The 22762-nt window shown below is 41.3% G+C and overlaps 1 protein-coding gene across 2 annotated transcripts in view; it reads left to right on the top strand.

Annotated features, from left to right (window-relative positions):
* The window catches only part of LOC109935770 (integrin beta-1-like), an 84419-nt gene that overhangs the window by 17504 nt on the left and 44153 nt on the right, over nt 1–22762 (top strand). For both annotated transcript variants that reach the window (XM_048616166.1, XM_048616172.1), the window contains 5 exons: nt 6602–6809; nt 13778–13948; nt 14236–14429; nt 19580–19735; nt 22189–22284. In XM_048616166.1, coding sequence (XP_048472123.1) covers nt 6602–6809; nt 13778–13948; nt 14236–14429; nt 19580–19735; nt 22189–22284 — 825 coding nt within the window. The remainder of the gene's footprint in view (nt 1–6601; nt 6810–13777; nt 13949–14235; nt 14430–19579; nt 19736–22188; nt 22285–22762) is intronic.

The following is a 22762-nucleotide window of genomic DNA, read 5'->3' as shown; positions in this document are numbered from 1 at the left end:
TAAAGTCAAGGAGTTAAATGTGTAGCTCAGAGATTGGTGTGGGTGGAATGGGTTTCAGTTCATGGGGCTCTAGCACCAGTACTGGGTTGACAGTGGGCACTTCTGGTGGGATGGGCTTCACTTGAACCATGTTGGGTTCAGGGTCCTGGCAAATTGGTTAGGGCTGTAAAGATTTTAAACTAGTTAGAGGTTGAGGAGGGCTTGGGAAAGGGGAAATGTAGGCTTACAATGCAAGTGGATATGACAGACTTACAGGGAAACAATTTGGATAACGATACCCAGAGTGGGACATGAAGGGACAGAAGATATAGACATAGAAAAATAGCAGTAAATAGGCTCACAGGACAAATATTTGAAAAAAGCAAAATTAATGGCTGTTTACTTGAGTGCGTGTAGTATGCAGAACAAAATACATGAATTAACCACATAGATACAGGCTAATGGGTATGCTTTTATAGCCATTACGGAGACTTGGTTACAAAGAGATCAAAGTTGTGAACTAAATAGTCAGGGGTATGTGATCTTTTTGAAAGGATAGGCAGGAAGGAAAGGGTGGTGGGAACAGTATTGTTGTTATGAGATTGATTAAGTATGTTAGCAAGACGTGATCTTAGATTGGACGATGCAGAATCACTATGGACGGAGGTAAGAAATAATAAGGGCAAGAAGACATTCACAGGAGTAGTCTATAGATTCCTAACAGGAGCTTTACGTAGGGACAGAGAATAAAATCAAGCATTACATAGGGCATGTAATAAAGGCAGCACATTCATCATAGGTGGCTTTAGACTTAATGTAGATTGCAAAAGTCAGATTGACAGAGGAAACTATAAGGAAGAATTCAGAGAGTGTTTTCAAAATAGTTTCCTAGAACATATGCTGCAGATCCAACTAGGTATCAAGCTTTTCTGGATCTGGTGATTTTTAATGAAGCAGGCTTAATAAAGGATGTCAGAGTAAAAGATCCCCTTGGAAGCAGTGACCATAACATGGTAGAGTTTAGCATTTAGTTTGAGAGGGCAGAACTTGGGTTGGAAACAACTGTGTTAAGCTTAAATAGGGGCAATTACAAAGGCATGAGGGCAGAGCTGGTAGGAGTAGAATGACAAAGGAGTTTAGTGGCAAAAAGCAGTTGAGGATCAATGGCAGATATTTAAGAAAATAGTTCATGACTTAGTGCAAAGTGATGAAGAAGGTCTCCAGGAAGCCAACTATTGTTAACCAGGGAAGTTAAGAATAGCATCAGAATGTTAAGTAAAAAACATGCAATGTAGCAAAGATGAGTAGTAAGCCATAAGGTTGGGAAAGTTTTAAATATCAACAATGATGTCCAAAAAAAATGCAGGAGAAAATAAACTTTGAGGGAAACTTCCAAGTAATAGCAAGACAGGGAGCAAGAAATTCTTTAAATATTTAAAAAGGAAGAGAAAAGCCAAAATGAATACAGGTCTTTTAGAGAATGAGGCTGGGGAAATAATAATGTGGATCCAGGAAATGGCAGAAAAGGTGAATAAATACTTTGCATTGATCTGCACAGTAGAAGACACCAAGCGCATCCCAAGATTACTAAATAGTCAAAATGCAAATAGATCGTGTCAACCGGCTCTCCTTTGTTTAACTTGCTCAATACCTCCACAAAGAATTCTGACAGATTCATCAAGCATTACTTCCCTGTGATGAAGCCATGCTGACTCAGCCCTATTTTACTGCACACTTCCAAGCACACATCATTAATAATGCACTCTATAATCTTACCAACGACCGAGGTCAGGCTAACCAGCCTATAGTTTCCTGTCTTCTGTGTCCTTCCCTTCTTAAACAGCTGCGTTACATTAGCTATTTTCCAGTTCTCTGGGACCCTCCCTGACTCCAGTGATCCCTGAAACATTGCCACTGATGCCTCCACAATCTCCTCAGCTATCTCGTTCGGAACTCCGGGTTGTTGTCCGTTTGGTCTGGGTGATTCATCCACCTTTAGACGTTCAGCTCCCCAGCAACTTCTCCTTAGAAACATAGAAACATAGAAAGTAGGTACAGGAGAAGGCCATTCGGCCCGTTGAGCCTGTACCACCATTCAATATGATCATGGCTGATCGTGCAATCTCAGTATCCCATTCCTGCCGTCTGCCCATATCCCTTGATCCCTTTAGCCACAAGGGCCACATCCAGCTCCCTCTTGATTATGTCTAATGAACTGGTCCCAACAGCTTCCTGCAGGAGACAATTCTACAGGTAACAACTCTCTGAGTGAAGAAATCCCTCCTCATCTCAGTCCTGAATGGCTTACCCCTTATTCTTAGACTGTGATCCCTAGTTCTGGACTTCCCCAACATTGGGAACATTCTTCCCACATGTAGCCTATCCAGTCCCATTAGGATTTTATATGTTTTTATGAGATACCAGCCCCCACCCCCATTCTGCTAAATTCCAGTGAGTACAAGCCTAGCCTTTCCTCTTATGTCAGTTCTACCATCCCAGGAATCAGTCTGGTGAATCTTTGCTGGATTCCCTCAATAGCAAGAATGTCTACCTCAGACTATAAGGCCAAAACAGCACATAATGTTCAAGGTGTGGCCTCACTAAGGCCCTGTATAACTGCAGCAAGACATCCTTACTCTGATACTCAAGTCCTCTCACTAGGACGGCCAGCATGCCATTAGCTTTCCTCACCACCTGCTGCGCCTGCATGCCAACCTTCTGTGACTGTTCCACCATGACACCTAGGTCTCACTGCCCTTCAGCTTTTCCTAAATTGCTACCATTCAGATAATAATCTGCCTTCCTGTTTTTGCAACCAAAGTGAATAACCTCACATTTATCCATATTTTATGACAATTGCCAAGTATTCGCCCACTCAGCCGGTCTGTCCAAGTCACCCTGCAGCCTCTTAGCATCCTCCACACTGCATACACTGTCACCTGGCTTAGTGTCATTTGCAAATTTGGAGATATTGCATTCAATTCCTTCGTCCAAATCATTGATGTGTATTGTGAACAGCTGAGGTCCCAGCACTGAACCATGCGGCACCTCACTTGTCATTGCCTGCCACTCTGAAAAGAACATGTTTATTCCAACTCTCTGCTTCCTTTCTGACAATCAGTTCTTTATCCATGTCAATACATTACCTCCGATACCATGAGCTTTAATTTTCTTTACTAATCTCTTGTGTGGAACCTTTTCAAAAACCTTTTGTAAGTTCAGATACACAGCATTTACTGATTCACCCTTGTCCACTCTACTGGTCACATCCTCAAAAAATTCCAGAAGATTTGTCAAGCATGATTTCCCTTTAATGAACCCATGCTGGCTAGGACCAATTCTGTCACCGCTTTCCAAATGCTCCGTTATTACATCCTTAATGATTGATTCCAGCATTTTCCCCAATACTGATGTCAGACTAATCGGCCTATAATTCCCCATTTTCTTTCTCCCTCCTTTTTCAAAGTTACATTAGTTACCCTCCAGTCCATTGGAACTCCTCCAGAGTGTACAGAATGCTGGAAAATTATCACCAGTGCACCTGTTATTTCTAAGGCCACTTGCTTAAGTGTTCTGGGATGCAGAACATCAGACCCTGGGGACTCATTGATTTTTAATCCCATCAATTTCCCCAATATCATTTCCTGACTAGTAAGGATTTCCTTCAGTTCCCCTTTCATGCTTGACCCTCTGTCCCCTAGCATTTCCTGAAGATTATTTGTGTCCTCCTTAGTGAAGACAGATCCAAAGTATTTGTTCAACTGCTCTGCCATCTCTTTGTTGTCCATAATAAATTCACCTGATTATAACTGCAAGGGACCTACATTTGTCTTCAACAGTTTTAGTGAGGGCTATTATACTCACCTTTGCTCCCTGAGTCCCTTGAAGTTAATAAAGCTGCAACGTGACATCCTGACTGTTGTATTCAGTTCCCCAACCAATAAAGGCAAGCATGCCATATGCCTTCTTTACCACCCTATCTACTTGCATGGCCACTTTCAGGGAGCTATGGACGAACCCCAACATCCCTCTGTACATCATTGCTATTCAGGGTCCTGCAATTAACTATACACTTTTCCTTAACATTTGATTTCCCAAAGTGCAGCTCCTCACACTTACCCAGATTAAACTCCATCTGCCATTTCTCTGCTCATATCTGCAACTGATCTATATCCCACTATATCCTTTGACAACCTTCCACACTATCCACAACTCCACCGATCTTTGTACCTTGTCTACAAAGATACTAACCCACCCATCTACATTTTCATCCAAGTCATTTATACATATGTATCACAAACAGCAGAGGTCCCACAACGGATCCCTGTGGAACACCACTAGTCACAGACCTCCAGCCTGAATAACAACCTTCCCCCACTACCCTCTGTCTTCTACTGGCAAGCCAATTCTGAATCCACACAGCCAAGTCACCGTGGATCTTGTGCATCGTAATCTTCTGGATGATCCTACTATGAGGAACCATGTTGAAAGCCTTACTAAAGCCTTGTAGACAACAGCCATTACTCTACCATCATCAAACGCCTTTATCACCTCCTCAAAAAATTCAATCAAGTTAGTAAGCCATGACCTGCCCTGCACAAAACCATGCTGACTGTCCCTAATTAGTCCATTATTTCCAAATGCACGTAAATCCTATCCCCAGCTTAGAGTACTGCATTCAATCCTGGTCATCCCACTACAGAAAGGATGTGGAGGCTTTGGAGAGAGTGCAGAAGAGGTTTACCAGGATGCTGCCTGGATTAGAGGCTATGAACTATGATGAGAGGCTAGAAAAACTCAAGTTGTTTTCCCTGGAGCGGCAGAGGCTGAGGGGAGCCTTGATAGAAGTCTATAAGATTGAGATGTACAGATAGGGTTGACGGTCAAAATCTTTTTCCCAGTGTTGAAACTAAGGGGCATGTATTTAAGGTGAGAGGGGAAAGTTCATAGGGGATGTGAGCAACATGTTTTTTACATAGAGAATGGTAGGAGTCTGGAATGCGCTGCCAGGGTAGTGGTGGAGGTGGACACGCTAGGGGCATTTAAGAGACTTTTAGATAAGTGTATGAATATGCAAGGAATGGAGAGATATGGACCAATGGCAGACAGAAGGGATTAGTTTAATTTGGTGTTTGGCACAACATCGTGGGCCAAAAGAACTGTTCCTGTGCTATACAGTTCTATGTTCTATGAAGTTCTGTATCTTACTGGTGTCTTCTACCATAAAGAAAGATGCAAAGAACCTTTTCAGTTCCTCCATCATTTCTTTGCTCCCCACTACTACTTCTCCAACCTTACTTTCCAGTGGCCAGTGTCCATTCTTTCCTCTCCCTTCCATTTTATATAACAAAGAAAATGCTCTTGCAATATTATATTACTACATAAGCAGCTGGCTTGCCCTCATATTTCATCTTCTTCCCCTTTATTGCTTTTTTGTTGTTTACTGTTTTTAAAGGCTTCCGATTTATCTGGCTTTCCACTGATCTTCACCATATTGTATGCTTTTTCTTTTCCATTTATGCGATTCCTTACTTTGCTTCTTGGCCCTGGTTGCCTCGTCTTCGTCTTAATATGCTTCTTCTTTGTTGGTATGAATTTCTGCTGTGCCTCTGAACTACCCGCCGTTGCTGCTCCACCCCTTCTGACCAACCCTGGCCAGCTCCTCCCTCATGTCTTTGTCGTTACCTTTACTCAACCGTAGTACCATTACATCTGATTCCAGCCTGTGAGAAGCTTGAAGCAGTGCTAAGTGTGTGAGGATGAGGTGAAGCATATTAATGAGATCTAATTCATAGGTAGGGGTCTGGTGGTTTGAACAGTGCTGAAGATAGTAGTGCAATTGATAGGATATGGCATTTGAGGATTTATTCACTGTTGGTGACTACTCTTGGGAGGACATAAAATGTCTTGCAGCAATACATCCAGGTTCTTATGACTTGACATTCACAGTTAATAGTTTCAATTGCCTATTGACCATCCTTCTGGAGGCCTCTTGCTGTCCTGTGGATTCAGGATATCTCTGCTTTTACCTCCTCTGACAAGGCCACCAATGCAGATTCGAAAAACCTTTTGGAATTCACTTTTTCCAGTTGTGTGCTTTCCCAGATTAGATTCTGTAGTATTACAACTCCCGGTACCTGCTGCAACCACAACGCACCTCCACTGGAAGAGGCACAGACCAGCTTTAAGTGGCGCTAGTCACTCACAATATTCACCCAGTGCTGATATATCCAACCAATAAACAGGACAGTGCAAGCTGTCTGGATGCAGAGATCATTCAAGTATCTAAGCAACACCCAGTTACAATTGTATGTTGTGTTCCCTGTGGTTAAGATATATATAGAACAAAGCATAGACTCATCACAACAATACCAGAAAGACAGAGACATTGTTCAAAGCAAAATGCCCTAATGTTTGAGTTAGAGGAAGATGCATGACTATAGGGAAAGAGCAGGATCATGTGATTAACTTTGGACTTCTCTCAATCAAAACCTGCACCGATGCTTGTTGGGTAGAATGGCTGCCTTCTGTGCAATAAAATTCAATGTGCCTCATAGAAAATTCTAAATAACTTTACTGCTAAAGAAGCAAATGAACTTACTCAGTCTGCCCTGTTTTATAGGAATTCTTGCGGAGTGGGGAATTACCAATGACACGTTGTGATAATATTGAATCATTAAAAAGAAGAGGATGTCCGATGGAACATATTGAAAATCCTAAAGGTTCTGTGAGAATTATTCATGATAGAAATCTGACCAGTGGGAAGAAGGGGAATTCCAAAGATGCCATACAGATTCGACCGCAGAAGCTTACTGTGAAATTACGACCAGGTACATCAAATTACAGGAAAGCCCAGAGAAAGCTTCCGATCAAATGCAATTATTCACAAATTGTTGTGCAAAATGTAGTAGTCATCATTGTCTATTCAGCATCAACATTTCCGAATCTTAAATATATATGCAAAATTATTTTTATAATCATGCTGTTAAATGTAGTCTTGTGGTAAGTTCTACTCAAAATGTTGATCCCTCTTTCTCATTATAACTGCCAATTTCTAGCATTTTGTTTTCTGATTCTGGATTTCCAATATTTCTTTCTTTTTTCTGAAATTTGTCAGGCTTTCTACCAGCCTCCTGCTGTCACTGTCAACAGGGTCATCTGGACTCCCCATGGTAAAGGCATGGTCTTGGTAATTTCTGGGTGTTTCTGAAGTGCCTTGTAAAAGGTGGGAATTTCTGTAGTGAATGTTGTGCCCATAGAGGGCTGCAAAGAAAAACCTAGGAAATATAAGCTTAACATCTGTGGTAGGTATGTTACTCAGGAAGATTCTGAGGGATAAGATATACATGCATTTAGAAAGACAAGGTTTGATTCGGAGTAGTCAGCATGGCTTTGTGCATGGGAGATCATGCATCACAAATTTGTTAGAGTTCTTTGAAGTGACCAGGAAGGTTGATGAGGGCAGGACAGTAGATGAAGTCTATATGGATTTCAGTAAGGCCTTTGATAAGGTTCCACATAAGAACATAACACAAGAACATAAGAACTAGGAGCAGGAGTAGGCCATCTGGCCCCTCGAGCCTGCCCCGCCATTTAATAAGATCATGGCTGATCTTTTTGAGACTCAGCTCCACTTACCCGCCCACTCACCATAACCCTTAATTCCTTTACTGTTCAAAAATTTATCTAGCCTTGCCTTAAAAACATTCAGTGAGGTAGCTTCAACTGCTTCACTGGGCAGGGAATTCCACAGATTCACAACCCTTTGGGTGAAGAAGTTCCTCCTGACCTCAGTCCTACATCTGCTTCCCTTTATTTTGAGGCGATGCCCTCTAGTCCTAGTTTCACCTGCTAGCGGAAACAACCTCCCTGCCTCCACCTTATCTATTCCCTTCATAATCTTATATGTTTCTATAAGATCTCCCCTCATTCTTCTGAATTCCAATGAGTATAATCCCAGTCTACTCAGTCTCTCCTCATAATCCAACCCTCTCAACTCTGGAATCAACCGAGTAAATCTCCTCTGCACCCCCTCCAGTGCTAGTATATCTCTTCTCAAGTAAGGAGACCAAAACTGCACACAGTACTCCAGGTGTGGCCTCACCAGGACCCTATACAGCTGCAGCATAGCCTCCCTGTTTTTAAACTCCATCCCTCTAGCAATGGCAGACAAAATTCCATTTGCCTTTTTAATTACCTGCTGCACCTGCAAACCTACTTTTAGCGATTCATGCACAAGGACACTCAAGTCCCTCTGCACAGCAACGTGCTGCAATTTTTCACCATTTAAAACGTAGTCCATTTTGCTGTTATTCCTACCAAAATGGATGACCTCACACTTATCAACATTGTACTCCATCTGCCAGACCTTTGCCCACTCACTTAGACTATCTATATCCCTCTGCAGACTTTCAGTGTCTTCTGCACACATGGTAGGCTGCTCTGGAAGGTTAGATCGCATGGAATCCAGGGAGAGGTGGCAAATTGGATACACAGTTGGCTTGATGGTAGGAAGCAGAAAGTAACAGTGGAAGGATGCTTGTCTGACTAAAGGCCTGTGACTAGTGGTGTGCCTCAGGGGTTGGTACTGGGCCCATTGCTGTTTGTTATCTATATCGATGATTTAGATGAGAATGTACAAGGCATGATTAGTAAGTTTGCGGATGACACTAATTTAGGCAGTGAGGCAGGTTATCAGAAATTGCAGCAGAATCTTGATCAGCTGGGGAAGTAGGCTGAGAAATGGCAAATGGAGTTTAATATAGATAAGTGTGAGGTGTTGCATTTTAGAAAATCAAATCCAGGCAGGAGTTTCATGGTTAGTAGGAACTGCAGATGCTGGAGAATCCGAGACAACAAGGTACAGGGCTGGATGAACACAGCAGGCCAAGCAGCATCATAGGAGCAGAAAGGCTGACATTTCGGGCCTAGACCCTTCATCAGAAAAGGTTTCATGGTGAATGGTAAGGCCTTAACGAGTGCAGTGGAAGAGAGGGACCTTGGTTCTCTGAAAGTGGAGTCATACGTAGACAGGGCAGTGAAGAAGGCTTTTGGCACACTAGCCTTGATCAGTCAGGGTACTGAGTGTAGAAGTTGGGAAGTTATGGTATTGGTGAAGCCGCGCTTGGAGTAGTGTGTTCAGTTTTGGTCACATTGCTACAGGAAGGATGTTATTAAGCTAGAAAGAGTGCAGAAGAAATTTACAAGGATGTTGCTAGGACTTAAGCGACTGAGTTAGAGGGAGAGGTTGGACAAGCTAGGACTTTTTTCTTTAGAGCATAGGAGACTGAGGGGGGATCTTATAGAAGTATTTAAGATCATGAGAGGCATGGATAGGGTGAATGCACTCAGTCTTTTTCCCAGGGTTAGGGAATCAAGATCTAGAGAGTATCAGTTTAAGGTAAGAGGGGAAAGAATACATGGGAACCTGTGGGGCAGCTTTTTACACAGAGGGTGGTACACATTTGGAATGAGCTGCCAGTGGAAATGGTTGAGGTAGGTACATTAACAACATTTAAAAGACATTTAGATGAATACATGGATAGGAAATGTGTAGAATGATATGTGCCAAGTGCAGGGAAATGGGGTTACTGTGGATGGACATTTTGGTCGGCACGAACCGGTTTAGGCCGAAGGGCTTATCTCCATGCTGTAGGACACTATGACTCTACGACCAGAAGGATGAGGTGTGCTCCACAAGGACTCAGGTGATCTACCCCTAGACTGCCAGGAATAGAGTAGTGACAGTTGTGAGGGAATGGGCCAATGGGGTACCTGGGTCAGGTAGATGCCAAATACATATCCGAGCTAGTGCTTTGCCCACCTGCTCCATGCAAATGATGTGCTCTCAAAGATGCTAATAAAATCTAGTGGATTCAATACCTAAGTGCAAGATTGGCAGTGATTTTGTGGCAACCTCTGTCATTCTAAGCAGGATAATTTCAGCATTGTTTACCAGTTGTCTTTATGTCATCATTCTAACAATTATAAAGCTACTGGCATGCTCACTGTTTTTAAAAAATATATCTTTATCCTCTCCTATCTTCTTATAAGTTCAGATCTGCCTGAGGATCAAATAGTACATTGCTGCCACTCTTTCACAACCATGATGAAAAGCTTCAACCTGAAAGGTGATCTTTCACTTTACCTCTGCCCTTCAATGTGCCCTTCCTCAGGCAGTAAGGGAGTGCCTGAGTTAACTCACTTTCTTGTCTCTCTCTTTCACCAGTACTCAAGGGGAGCTAATGCTTCACCCAATGCTTCATTGCAACTTGTTATCATTATCAGTTATCAATTTGATATCTTGCTGTTTTTCTGAATCTGCATCCTTCATTTGTTGAAGCCAAAATTCAGTGTAGCTTCTTCTACTCAAGAAGTGTGAGGGAAGCCTTCATAGAATTGGGTCGTAGGTTTTCTTAAGTAATCTCTGACAGACAGGTCAGTCTGCAAGAATCAAATAGAGATACAATCACCCAGCCACTACTGTTCACCACAAAGATCATGGGTGAGATCTTGCATTTTGATCAAACAGACAACAACATAGGGACAAAAACAAAGCTGATGTTTGGCCTACCTTTGGCTAGAGGAATCTCCAGGCTAACTTTCACAGCTTGGTTTTCGACTTTGTACTAAAATATTCTGATGATACAATAAAGTCTATCCCTTCATCCAAGTCATGAATATGCATCATAGTTAATTGAAACCCAGCAACTATTCCTACACACTCCTCTAGTTACAGTTTGATAATTTGAAAATAATCCATTTTTCCAACTCTTTGTTTTCTAGCAATTAATTAATGCTCATTCCATGCTAATTATAACTTCAAACCCATGTCTTTGCCTTTATTTATGTTTGAGGCACTAGTTTCAGACTCATGTTTCTTACCATCTAACTGAAATTCAAATTCTATAATGTTATGATCATTTTCACTGGGATGATCCTTTATTCTGAGGCCGTTAATCAGTCCTGGCTTGTTAAACATTACCAGATCTAAAGTAAACTGTGGTTTCAGAATGGATTGATCTATGACACAGTCTGTGAATTCATCTTCCAGGCTATTTTTTGCCAACTTGATTCACCAATTTACGAATATTAAAATCTTGCATAGTTATTGCTCTTACCATTGTGTACAGGTGTGAATATTTTGCACCTTGTTTCCACTAAAATAATCTCTTCTTCCCATTTCAACCTTTAAAAACCAACCCTGTTGGGCAGGTATCAGAACAGGGTACATGACCCTTTCATTGCTCCATTTTACTCTGAGTTAAAGAGATGGTCTGAAAGAATGGCAATACATTTTAAATTTGGAACGCCAGCCCCATTTTTCCCTATTCCAAAGTTGTTGAAGACATGAAATGGATTGGAGTTCCTAATATATAGACTGGCAAGGTAAATTCAAGTCAGTTATTAGAGTAAAACAATGATGACTTCAGCATTGCTGGTTTTTTGCATTCCCCAATTACTAGGGGACACAGGTTCAAGGTGCGAGGGGAGAAGTTCAAAAGAGATGTGCGAGGCACATTTTCACACAAAGTGTGGTGAGTGCCTGGAACGCACTGCCGGAGGTGGTGGTGGAAGCAGACACAATAGCAGCATTCAAAAAGCAGCTGGACGAATACATGAATAGGAAGGGAATAGAGGGATATGGATCCTATAAGTGAAGACACTTTTAGTACGGAAGGGGAAAGTGTGTCAGCACAGGCTTAGAGGGCTGAAGGGCCTGTTCCTGTGCTGTATTGTTCTTTGTTCTTTGAAACCTTAACACCATACAATGGGTTTTCAGCAGTTTCCTTCCACCAAGAGGAGGCTGCCCTTACCTATCTGAGAATACCGAGGGAAGACAACCAGACAGTGCAAAAAGTGGAAACACTTTTTAATTCTTTGTGTGATGATACTATGGCTTTAAGGAGTCTATTTTGTCCTTCTTTAATGAAGAGAGGTTGAGACAGAGGTAACATGTGGTCTGTTCCCAGCCAATAAAGTAAACAGCTTGTGAAGCTTTGGAGATTTTTTTAAAGGGTAGGATCAAGGATTTTAGTTTAGCTTTCAGTAGCTACAGCAAAATGCTTGAGTTTTCTCTCTGTCTCTTTCTGTCAGAATTTTCTCTTGACCTTCTTTCCTCCCAGACAAAAGAAACATTGCATGTGAGACATATATTTTATTGAATTTGCCTTTGCCAAGAGTGTGTTTATGGGATGTTACTATATTGGAACAGCTAATCTGTGGTAGTTAACATATGTATATATTCTTGTTAAATATTTTGATAGTTACAGTTGAGCTTTTTAAAATTCTATTTTGTCCATATTTTAGCTATAGTGTAAGAATAAAGTGTGTTTTGCTTCAAGCCTGGCAGTTTGACCAGTTGAATTGCATCTGGAACACATTGCCTTACACTTGCCTTTAAAAGTAAGAAAAAGTTGGGGTCCAGGCTATTTTCTAAACACATTTTGAGGGGTTTTGTTCTGCTCCATAACATTAGTAACCTTCAATTGGCACAAGGCCTATACAAGAAGGTAAACTGAGGGATAGGAAGCCACTAGAATCCTTGCAATTCCTTCACTCTGGTGAAGAGAGGGTCTTTTGGTACCATTTCTTATGTTTACCACTACCTTCTTCACAATGACTCTGGGAATTCCTCTAGGCACATAAGCCCAGTGGGATAACTGCTGTTTGCAGAACCTGTCTATCCTGATGGCAGGTGGGGTCATAGATCATAGAATCCCTACAGTGTGGAAACAGGCCATTCAGCCCAACAAGTCCACACCGCCCCTCAGAAGAGCATCCCACCCAGATTCTACCCCAGATTTCCCATATCTAATCCACCTAACCTATAAACATCCCTGAACACTGTGGGCAATTTAGCATGGCCAATCCACCGAGCGTACATATCTTTGGACTATGGGAGGAAACCGGAGCACCTGGAGGAAACACACGCAGACACAGGGAGCATGTGCAAACTCCACGCAGATAGTCGCCCGAGGGTCGAATCGAACCCGGGTCCCTGGCACTCTGAGGCAGCAGTGCTAATCACTGAGCCACCGTGCTGCCCTGAGGTGTTGTATTGAAGATGATAACTGGTGATAGCCACCTACTTGCATTGTCCATTGTCCTGAACTGCAATCCATGAGGTTTTGGATGGTATTGTAGAGAACAATCCTACCCATGGCCCCACTGTTATTCAAATAGATCTTTAATCTCTTTTACAAACTCAGTGCTGGCACCTCCAAAAATACAGCATTCCTGCCGTATTTCACTTCAGAGTTAGCATAAATTATTGGCTCAATTCTAGACTGGAGCTTGAATTCATAATTATTTGATTAAGAGACTAGAGTGTAACTAATGAAGGATACTTGCTGATTTCTGCTTGATTACTTTCTCATTAAGGAATCTCTCAACACCAAAATTCTTGTAAATTTCTTTTTTTCCATAAAGGATATGTACATGGCCAGTATCTATTACCCATCCCTAATTGCCTTCGGGTAGGTATTGGTCTTGTTGAACTTCAGAAGTGTTTGCAATGAACGCATTCCCACAGTGCTGTTAGAAAGGGTCTTTCAGGATTTTAACTGAGCAACATCAAAGGAACAGTGCTATAGTTAAAATTAGAATGGTGTGTGGCTTAGAGGAAACTTGCAGTGTGAAGTGTTCCCATGCATCTGCTGCTGTTGTCTTTCTAGGTGTTAGAGGTCATGGGTTTGGAAGGCGCAATCAAAGAAATCTTGGTGAGTTGCATCTTGTAGATAGCTCTTGTGTATTTCATACCTATGATTTCCTAAAAATCATTTTTGTGACTTTCCAGGTAAGCCTCAAACCTTCTCACTGCAGTTTCAGAGAGCTGAAGACTATCCCATTGATCTTTACTATCTGGTGGACCTCTCCCTTTCTCGGCAGGATGACTTGGAAAACATGAAAAGGTTGGGAATTGAGTTGAACAGAAAATTGCGGGAGATAACTTCTGCTTTCAGGATTGGTAATGAAAACTTTAAACTTTCCTTTTATGATCCAGATCCTTGAAGTTGTATAAAACGCCATAATAAACAACATACAAATCATAAGATGAAACTAGACTACAGAGCTTGTGAATAGTTGACTTTGAATAATCAATTTCATGTCATAGCCCTCAATTTATTGTAAATCTGATCAAGCTTAATGATCTGAACAACATTTTTCATTACATCCGATTCAAATTAGTCTTCTCTGCTTTGCTAATCTTAGCTCAAGTAATATTTCCTTACCAGTAAGTGTGTTTTCTTTTAGGGCTTGGTATCTTGCAGAAAACTCCTTGTACAGCTGGAGAAACCTGTAGAAGTCAATTCAGCTTCAAGAATATTCTACCACTGACCTCTGATGGAGTTATGTTCAGCACACTGATAAACAGCCAGACTATCATTGCAAGTCAGAATTCTTCAGGAGATGCAGTTGACGCAATAATGCAGGCTGCAGTCTGTGGGGTGAATACAAACACTTCAATATTTGAATATTAGAATTAGAATTTATTGTCTTGTGCACTTGAATGAGAGCGGTGAAGAGTTTGTAATGTCGCTGCTTATGATGTCATCTTTAGGTACAGAATACCTAGGCACAGATACTTAAACATCTGTTACAGAATTGAAAGAATAATAAATAGTCTAGCATGGGAATACAAAGTTTTTAAAAAGTACTTGAATTACTCAAAGTCCAGCATAAGATTAAAACAATTTTTTAAAGTACTCAAATTACAGTCCTTTTCACCAAGTCCGTGCTAGCACCTCCCCTCCAGACCATGTTTGGCTTTAAAACTCGAGGCATTGCTTCCAGACCACAAGGGTCTCGCCTGCCCCATGGCAGCCTCCAGTCTGGGACTTACTCCAGGACACACCTCCCACACCAGCGTCTGGTGCAGGACTCACCCCAGGACTCACCCCCCACACCAGCCCGGTCTCGGACTCACCCCCCCACACCGGCCCGGACTGAGACTCAACCCCGACACCGGCCCGGACTGAGACTCACCCCCGACACCGGCCCGGTCTCGGACTCACCCCCCACTCTGGCCTGGACTGAGACTCACCCCCCACACCGGCCCAGTCTCGGACTCGCCCCCCACACCAGCCCGGTCTCGGACTAAATGTCGGCATTTCTGTGATGTGTGTTTCAGCCAGAAGCTGAAATTGCGATTTGGAAATCATGAGAGCACAGTCTATGACTTTAATCACAGACTGAAACCAGTGATATGCTCTAAAGTAGGACTTATCAGTCAAATCACTCATTATGGGGAATGCCACTGGACTAAAAAGTTTGAGGCTGAAGCAATTTGAAAGCTGCAACAGTGACCCTGGAACTGTCAATGGTTGTTTTTTTTAATATTCATTTTTGGGATGTGGACATTGCTGTCTAGGCCTGCAGTAATTGCACAGAAGGCAGTTAACAGTCAACCACATTGCTGTGGGCCTAGAGTCACATATGGGCCAGACCAGGTAAGGATGACAGTTTCCTGAATCAGATGGGTTTTCCATCACAATTGGCAATAGTTTTACAGTCATCATTAGACTGTTGACTCCAGATTTTTATTAGATAAGAACTTCACCATCTGTCATGGTTAGATTTGAAACCAGAATCCCAGAACGTTACCTGGGTCTCTGACTATTAAATGACTGATGACTATTTAATGACAATGAGACCAATTCGTCCCCCTTGTCATTAAAATCCATTTGGCTCATGAAGACCTTTAGGGAAGGACATCTGTTGTCTTTCCCCTGTCTGCCCTTCATGTGACTCCAAACCCACAGCACTGTAACCGCACACTGACCTAGTCTAGCAAGGCACTGAACTGAAGGACAACTGGGGATGAGCAAAAATACTGGCCTTGGTGGTGACACCCAAACCTTAAGACAAAACTGAGAAAAACTGTGCAAACTCCCTTATTGTCGTAAATAGGCAGAAGAGAAATAACTGCAATAACATAGTGATAGTAACATCAGAAATGTACCAAACAATTGGATCTGTAATATCATTAACTATGCAGCTGAAAAAGGCAAATTAGCAAGGTTAATTAACTTAACATGCTGATAGGAGTCAATAAGTCTGGCTCACTGAGAGATGCCCAACATTCAATTGCAAATTTGTTGACAATGTAACTGAACCTGAGCTTAGATGTGGAAGAGGTTTATGTACAGTTCAGATTTTTGCTGCACAAAGGGGCTGGATTTCACTTGTGGGCTACACAAATCACACTGTTTGATCTCCCATGCACACAGCATACACCCACTGACATCTCATAACCTGTGGGGGTTGATGCTGACTACCTGTGCCTAGAGGGTATGCCATCTGATCTCCTGTCATTGTGCAATGTGCCCACTAACTGTCTGTAAGGTGGGTGGGGGTGGGTGTGTGTTAGCTGTCTGCCTGCACCAGGGGACCATGCTGGCTGCCTGGGTAAAGATGCCAGCCTATATCTGTGATTTTCGCTAGCTGACCATTTCTTGCCCATGGCGAATGCGTGTCCATGAATTTGAGGGGATGTCATTACTAACATCATGTATGCAAACTGCAGAATCCCAGTGCAGCCCCTATGGCCCAAGGCCTCCCAAAATATGACACCTTTGCCAGACAGCAAAGTTACAGGAACAAGAACAGAAATTGCTGGAGAAACTCAGCAGCTCTAGCAGCATCTGTGGACAGAAAGCAGAGTTAATATTTCAGAAGTTCTGAAGAAGGGTCACTGAACCTGGGTTGACTCTGCTTTCTCTCCACAGATGCTGCCAGACCTACTGAGTTTCTCCAGCAATTTCTGTTCTTGTTTCAGATTTCCAACATCTGCAGTTCTTTGCTTTTAGCAGGGCTACAATTCCTTAAGGGGAGATTCTTGGAATGGCAGAATTAGAATTATCTAAGTCTGCCCATGGAAAGATCTTAAGCTGATCTTGATAGGACTCCTTTTGCTCCATTGCCTGTGACATTGGTCCCACCAGCTCCTATCTAAGATGGCAATCAGTGTTGCAGAATATTGGAAATGCTGGCTATCTTGCATCAAATGTCATTCTTTCAGAGACTTCTCATGCAAGAGCATTTAGATCAGTGAGTTAAGTACCATGGAGCCACAAGGGCTGTTTTCCAGAAACAGGAGAGCTCAGTTAGGTAGCAGGCTGGTCATCAACTAGTCCAAACAATATCCAAAGCGAACCCTGCAACCTAACAGATGAGGGATCTCCAGTAAACAAGCAGTTATCATAAGGCTTGTGATTATCAAGAAACATCTTAATAAATTATTATTCTCCAGGAATAATATATCAAGAATCATCTTAATAAATTATTATTCTCCAAGAATAATATATCAAGAAACATCTTAATAAATTATTATTCTCCAACATATTTTCATTGATTTCTTTCAAAAGCATAAACCAGGCATCCACAATTCTTCAAATTCAAGTCCATAATTTTATGAAATATGATGCCTTTGTAACAATGACAGTTGGAGCTGCTTGAAGCTTGCGCTAGACAGGGCTTCAGCCAATTTATGGCTGAAAGATGCTCCTGACGTGCCTCAGTCCCTGATTTTCTACAGGAGAGATCAGCACATGTTGCCAGATAACTGGTGAGTATTTGCCGAAAAGCGCCCCTACGGTGAGCTCATTGAAGGCAAAGAACTCAAAAAAACACTTCAGGGGCATCTTGTAGGTTTCACTGAAGTGTTTGAACATCTCCCCTGTTGCATTTGCAAAATCTTGCACAAGATTCTTCTGTATGTTGCAGTCTCATCAGCAAAGGTGCTACCTCTTAAGATCAGTACAGATTCCCACCGGCCAGCAGGAAACATTAGCTTCACAATTCCAGAGCTGCCAGAACCTCTTCTGCACAAAGAATGTGTGTCCAAAGTACAACATATCACTCTGTTGTCAAATTGGACTGGTTAGCTATTTTTGAACACGTCACATCTGAAACTTAACTCAATGAATTCTGTATGATGTTGTGGTCATCCTTGACTATGAATGATGAAACAAATGCAAAAAATAGCCACTGGGCTTCAATGTAGATCATAGATCATATGATAAAATGAGTCTATTGTCTGAATCAGGTTGGACTACTAAGTGTAGCATCCATTTAAAATATGGCTGGTCACATCTCTGGTCTTAACAGGACTCATTTTGATGTTGTTAACACCAGATGAAATGAGTCAAAAATAAACATTCAGATTTTCTATATTGTTAGAAAAGCTTTTGCACTAATAGCACTGAATCAGATTATTGGGGATGTCATTCTGGGAAATGATATTTTATAAGCTATTGTCTCATTCGTTTTGATATTCAACAGGAGAGTAAGTTGGCAATCATTTTATTGAAGCTGCATAAGGATTTGTTCTGACATTTGAAACGAGCTGTCACTTAATGTATGTTGATTTGAAAGAACTAATGTGCTTGAGGCTGTGTTGCAGGTGTTGGGTGGCAGCTGCCTTTAGGAATGTTCCCAAGAAGCTGAGGAAGGTGATGAGTGTGTGTTTTCTCACACTCCTTATCTTCAACTGAAGTTTTGAAACAGTGATGGTTGAATCCAGATCTTAATGTGACCTCCTGATCCAACATCTGTAGTGTGCACCAGCTGTGCCTCGTGTGGGAATTACTCTTGTTGGATTTTGACCTTACTTGGCCTCAATCCTGAGGCTGTCAAATCTTTGGCAGTTTACTTGAGCAGGAATGTTACAGGAATTATGCTTAGAAATAAACAACAGTAAAACTGATAAAGGTTAGCTGCACAAATATTGTGTAGTGCTTAGGCTTTCAGCCTGAAGGTTTTAGAATTTAGGGGTACTTAGGGGAAACATTCATAGTTTGAGGAAAAAGCTTTTTGGGTTTCAGTTTGGTAGTTTTGCAGAAGTCTTAAGGTGAAGCTGGATGCATAAAAAAATTACCCCTGAGAAAGTGAGGTTGTTTAGGACTATTAAGAAAGAGTCACCTCAAAGGAATCTAGTTTAAAAGTTCCAGACAGAAAGTATTTGGTCAAAACGCTGAAGGAGTTCTTTGAAGCTGAAAAAGTCTAAGCTCATTTGTATGAAGACAAGTATTTGTAAGAGTTCATCCATTTCTTAAGACAGGATAATGAAGCCACAGTTAAAGATATGAGATAGAAAGGAATTCTCTCTGGTCTGACTACTGTAAAGGAGAGTTTTTTGGGGTTAATGGGATTGTGTTTTATTGGGTGTTTATAAAGTTTTAGAATTGTTTTATGTGTAGAGTTTGGTTTATAGAACTAAATCTGCAGCATGTCATGGTTGTGGAAGACCACCTCGTTAAAATAAAATAAACTATCAAACCAGATGTCTATCTGGGATCTGATTTGTCCAGTAATAGCATTAATTGGGATCATAACAACGTTCTTTTAATTATATCGGATCTCAGTTTAGTGCACTAAACCACCTTAAACAGATATTTGTGATACATTGCCATCTTCCTATCACATTGTAAGGCAAGTAGTACGCAGAAGACTTTTCTCTAAAGTCTTAATCTCTAAAATCAACTGTTCAAGTTTATTTCCATATCCTTTCTCTTTTCCTTATTTTGTCAAGTAAAACTATTCTTTGAAATGAGTCTAGATTTACCTTTAATTTATTTAAATCTGCTTTCTCTTACAGGATATAATTGGTTGGAGATCTGTCACAAAAATGCTTGTCTACTACAGTAATACAGGACTTCACTTTGCTGGAGATGGTGAAGTCAGCAGTTTGTTGCCCAATGATGGTAAATGCCATATTGATAGTCAAGGTGTATATACATTGAATCATCAACAAGTAAGCTTGTTTTTGAACTTATAAATTCAACATAAAAAATATTCGATAGATGTTACATCTATTTGAAGAGGAAAAGTATTTCTACGTGCTTCTTGAGAATCTATATATACAGATTTCTTTTGGGGTTTACACCATTCAAAATATTTTCCATTGTCTTCTAAAAGCTTGGTTTGAAAATAGTTGGGATTGATGTTATTCAAGTCCTGCTAGTTGTATTGGACTCCAGCACAGCAAATGAATTGATCAGTGATTTAATAACTTGTGTTATTGTTGGTGTTTTTGATGTGGTAATGTTGGTAACCTCACATGCATTGGTACCAGTTAATGCCCTGAGAAAGGAAATCTGGTACACTTTCGTGAACCACTGCAAATCCTTGTGGTGCTTCCATAATATTGTTAGAAAAAGATTTATGGATATTGGACCAGCAACAATGAATGAAAAAGTGATATATATCAGGATTCTAACTAACTTGGGTTTAATCTCCAATACATTTCTAGTATTGTAGTTTTTACTTCAGGCCACCTCTGTATATTCAAGACCTTCTTTTATTCGTTCATGGGATGTGTGGACACTGCTGGCTGACCAGCATTAGTTGCCCTTGAGAAGGTAGTGGTGAGCTGCCTTCTTGAATTGCTATAGTCTATATGCTATAGGTAAACCCACAATGCCTTTAGAGGGTGGATTCCAGTATTTTAACACAGTAAGAGTGCAAGAATGATGATATATTTCCAAGTCAGGATGGTGAGAGACTTGGAGGGGGAATTGCAGTTAGTAGTGTTCCCATGTATCTGCTGCCCTTGTCCTTCTAGATGGAAGTGGTCACGGGTTTGGAAGATTCTGAATAAGGATCTTTGGTGAATTTCTGCAGTGCATCTTGTAGATAGCACATACTGCTGCTTCTGAGTACCAATAGTGGAGGGATTGGATGCTTGTGAATGTGGTGCCAATCAAGTGGACTGCTTTGTGCTGGATGGTGTCAAGCTTCTTGAGAGTTGTTAGAGCTGCACACATCCAGGTACGTGAGGAACATTCCATCACACTCCTGACTTGCACCTTGTAGATTGGGGAGTCAGGAGGTGAGTTACTTGTTGCAGTATCCCTAGCCTCTGACCAGCTCTTGTAGCCACTGTGTTTATGTGGTGAGTCCAGTTAAGTTAATTAAATTACTGGGTATAGAAAATCATTAATGTCTCTTCTTTGATTCAATGGTGACTTTTTCTCAGTGTCCTGTGTTTTTGCCTTGGGTTTTCACGTATTAAACAGGCTGATCCTCCACCTGCAGATCTTTGAGTACATGGATGCCCCAAAAGGCAGGACAATGCATATTGCAGGACTTGCTTCCATTTCTTTTTTTTCCCCTTCAGAGTCATTCATAAGATGCTGTGACTAAAGCACAACCTTTCCTAATGGCCAAGTTATTGACATTCTGATTGAATATAGCTTGCTTCTCCGGGTTATTAAGGACGATGGTTCCATGCCTCAATGAGAGCTTCCAAGTATATTTTAAGTGATTTCTTTGACCTCATCTTAACTGTTGTACATCTGAAAAGGTTCAGAAGAACCAATACTTGCTTGAATGCAGTGAGCACCTCTCACTGTGAGGATGTAATGAGGACTTTGGGAAAAAAAACTAGGATTGCGAGGGAGTTAGACCTATGTCTTCCTAACAGTCTTTGGCCTGTAGAGCCTATTGTTGTAATTTGTGAATAGTTGCAGAGATGTCATAAACATCGCTCTGTTTACGCTACAAGACCCTTCTTGTTCTACTGGAAGGTGACTATCCTGGCAGACCCTGGACCATGTAAGCCCATAAAGAACCCACGCACTTAGAAGATGCAGATAGCTGCGCACACACCATGGACCATTGACCATTTGAGAGTTGACCTAGCAGGACAGAAGAATTTTAGCCATTCGGAAACAGTGTCTGGTCCATCACAGTTGTTTTTACAGTAGGATTGCCTGCATGCTTGTGGAACTGGTTTGAAGAAGGAAACTAGCATTTGTTCAATAATCCTCCCTCTCAGTCAAGAGGATAAAGGCATAACTGAAGAAATTTTTCTTGCACACTAATACATAATCAGGTCTCACTGCAGTACAGGAATGTGGTGATCGTAATTCCTTTACCCAGTAGACAACTGTTCTGTAATAAATGTCACAAGGTCAAATATCACATGTTTAAGTGCCACATATCATATCTCCAGAATACACTTAAATAAAATCGCCATCTTTCCAGTGATGTATTAGAGGTGTGTCTGCCCTATATTGTTGGATTGAAATCAAGAATCGGGTACTATTGTCAAAAGTTAATTGTAGAAATAAAAATGTTGTGCAGGTTGGGAAATGACCTGAAATGATAATGTTGCAACATTTCAAAGATATAAATGTTGTCGTACATCTTGCATTTCTTTTTCCTTTGTTATTATGCAAATTCCAAAATGTTTTTCATTTATAGGATCATCCATCCATTTCTCAATTGGCCCAAAAGCTTGCAGACAATGACATCCGGCTTTTTTTTGCTGTTAAAGAAGAGTTCAAAGACATTTACAAGGTAAGACAGCTGTTAGGAGGGCCAGATATTGATGGATCTGGAAAATTCAATGATAGTGCATCTGCCCTATCCCTGCCTTTCTGCACACATTTTTTTCATGTTTTTTTGTTAAAGACCGGATGAATCTGCACAGATGAAGCTAATTTAGAACGCAAATTGTACGCAAGACAGGGAAGCACATCCTTAATGTATTATGCTTACTAGAAGCTGGGATGCAGGATATACTGATGAAGCCTAGCTATCTAGAATCAGAGTTTGGCAGAAGGGACCAAAATAACAGCCTATATTGGTCAGATCTGGTGCAATAATTTCCATACACTTGTTGAAACAATTATTAAATAAAAACCAAAAGAACTGCGGATGCTGTAAATCAGGAACAAAAACAAAGTTGCTGGAAAAGCTTAGCAGGTCTGGCAGCATCTGTGGAGGAGAAAACAGAGTTAACGTTTCGGGTCCGGTGACCCTTCCTCAGAATTCT

Source organism: Rhincodon typus, chromosome 2 (genome assembly GCF_021869965.1).
Source record: "Rhincodon typus isolate 14 chromosome 2, sRhiTyp1.1, whole genome shotgun sequence".
Taxonomy (NCBI): Eukaryota; Metazoa; Chordata; class Chondrichthyes; order Orectolobiformes; family Rhincodontidae; genus Rhincodon; species Rhincodon typus.
Note: the sequence above shows the minus strand (reverse complement) of the source record. Positions and strands in the feature narration are given on the sequence as shown.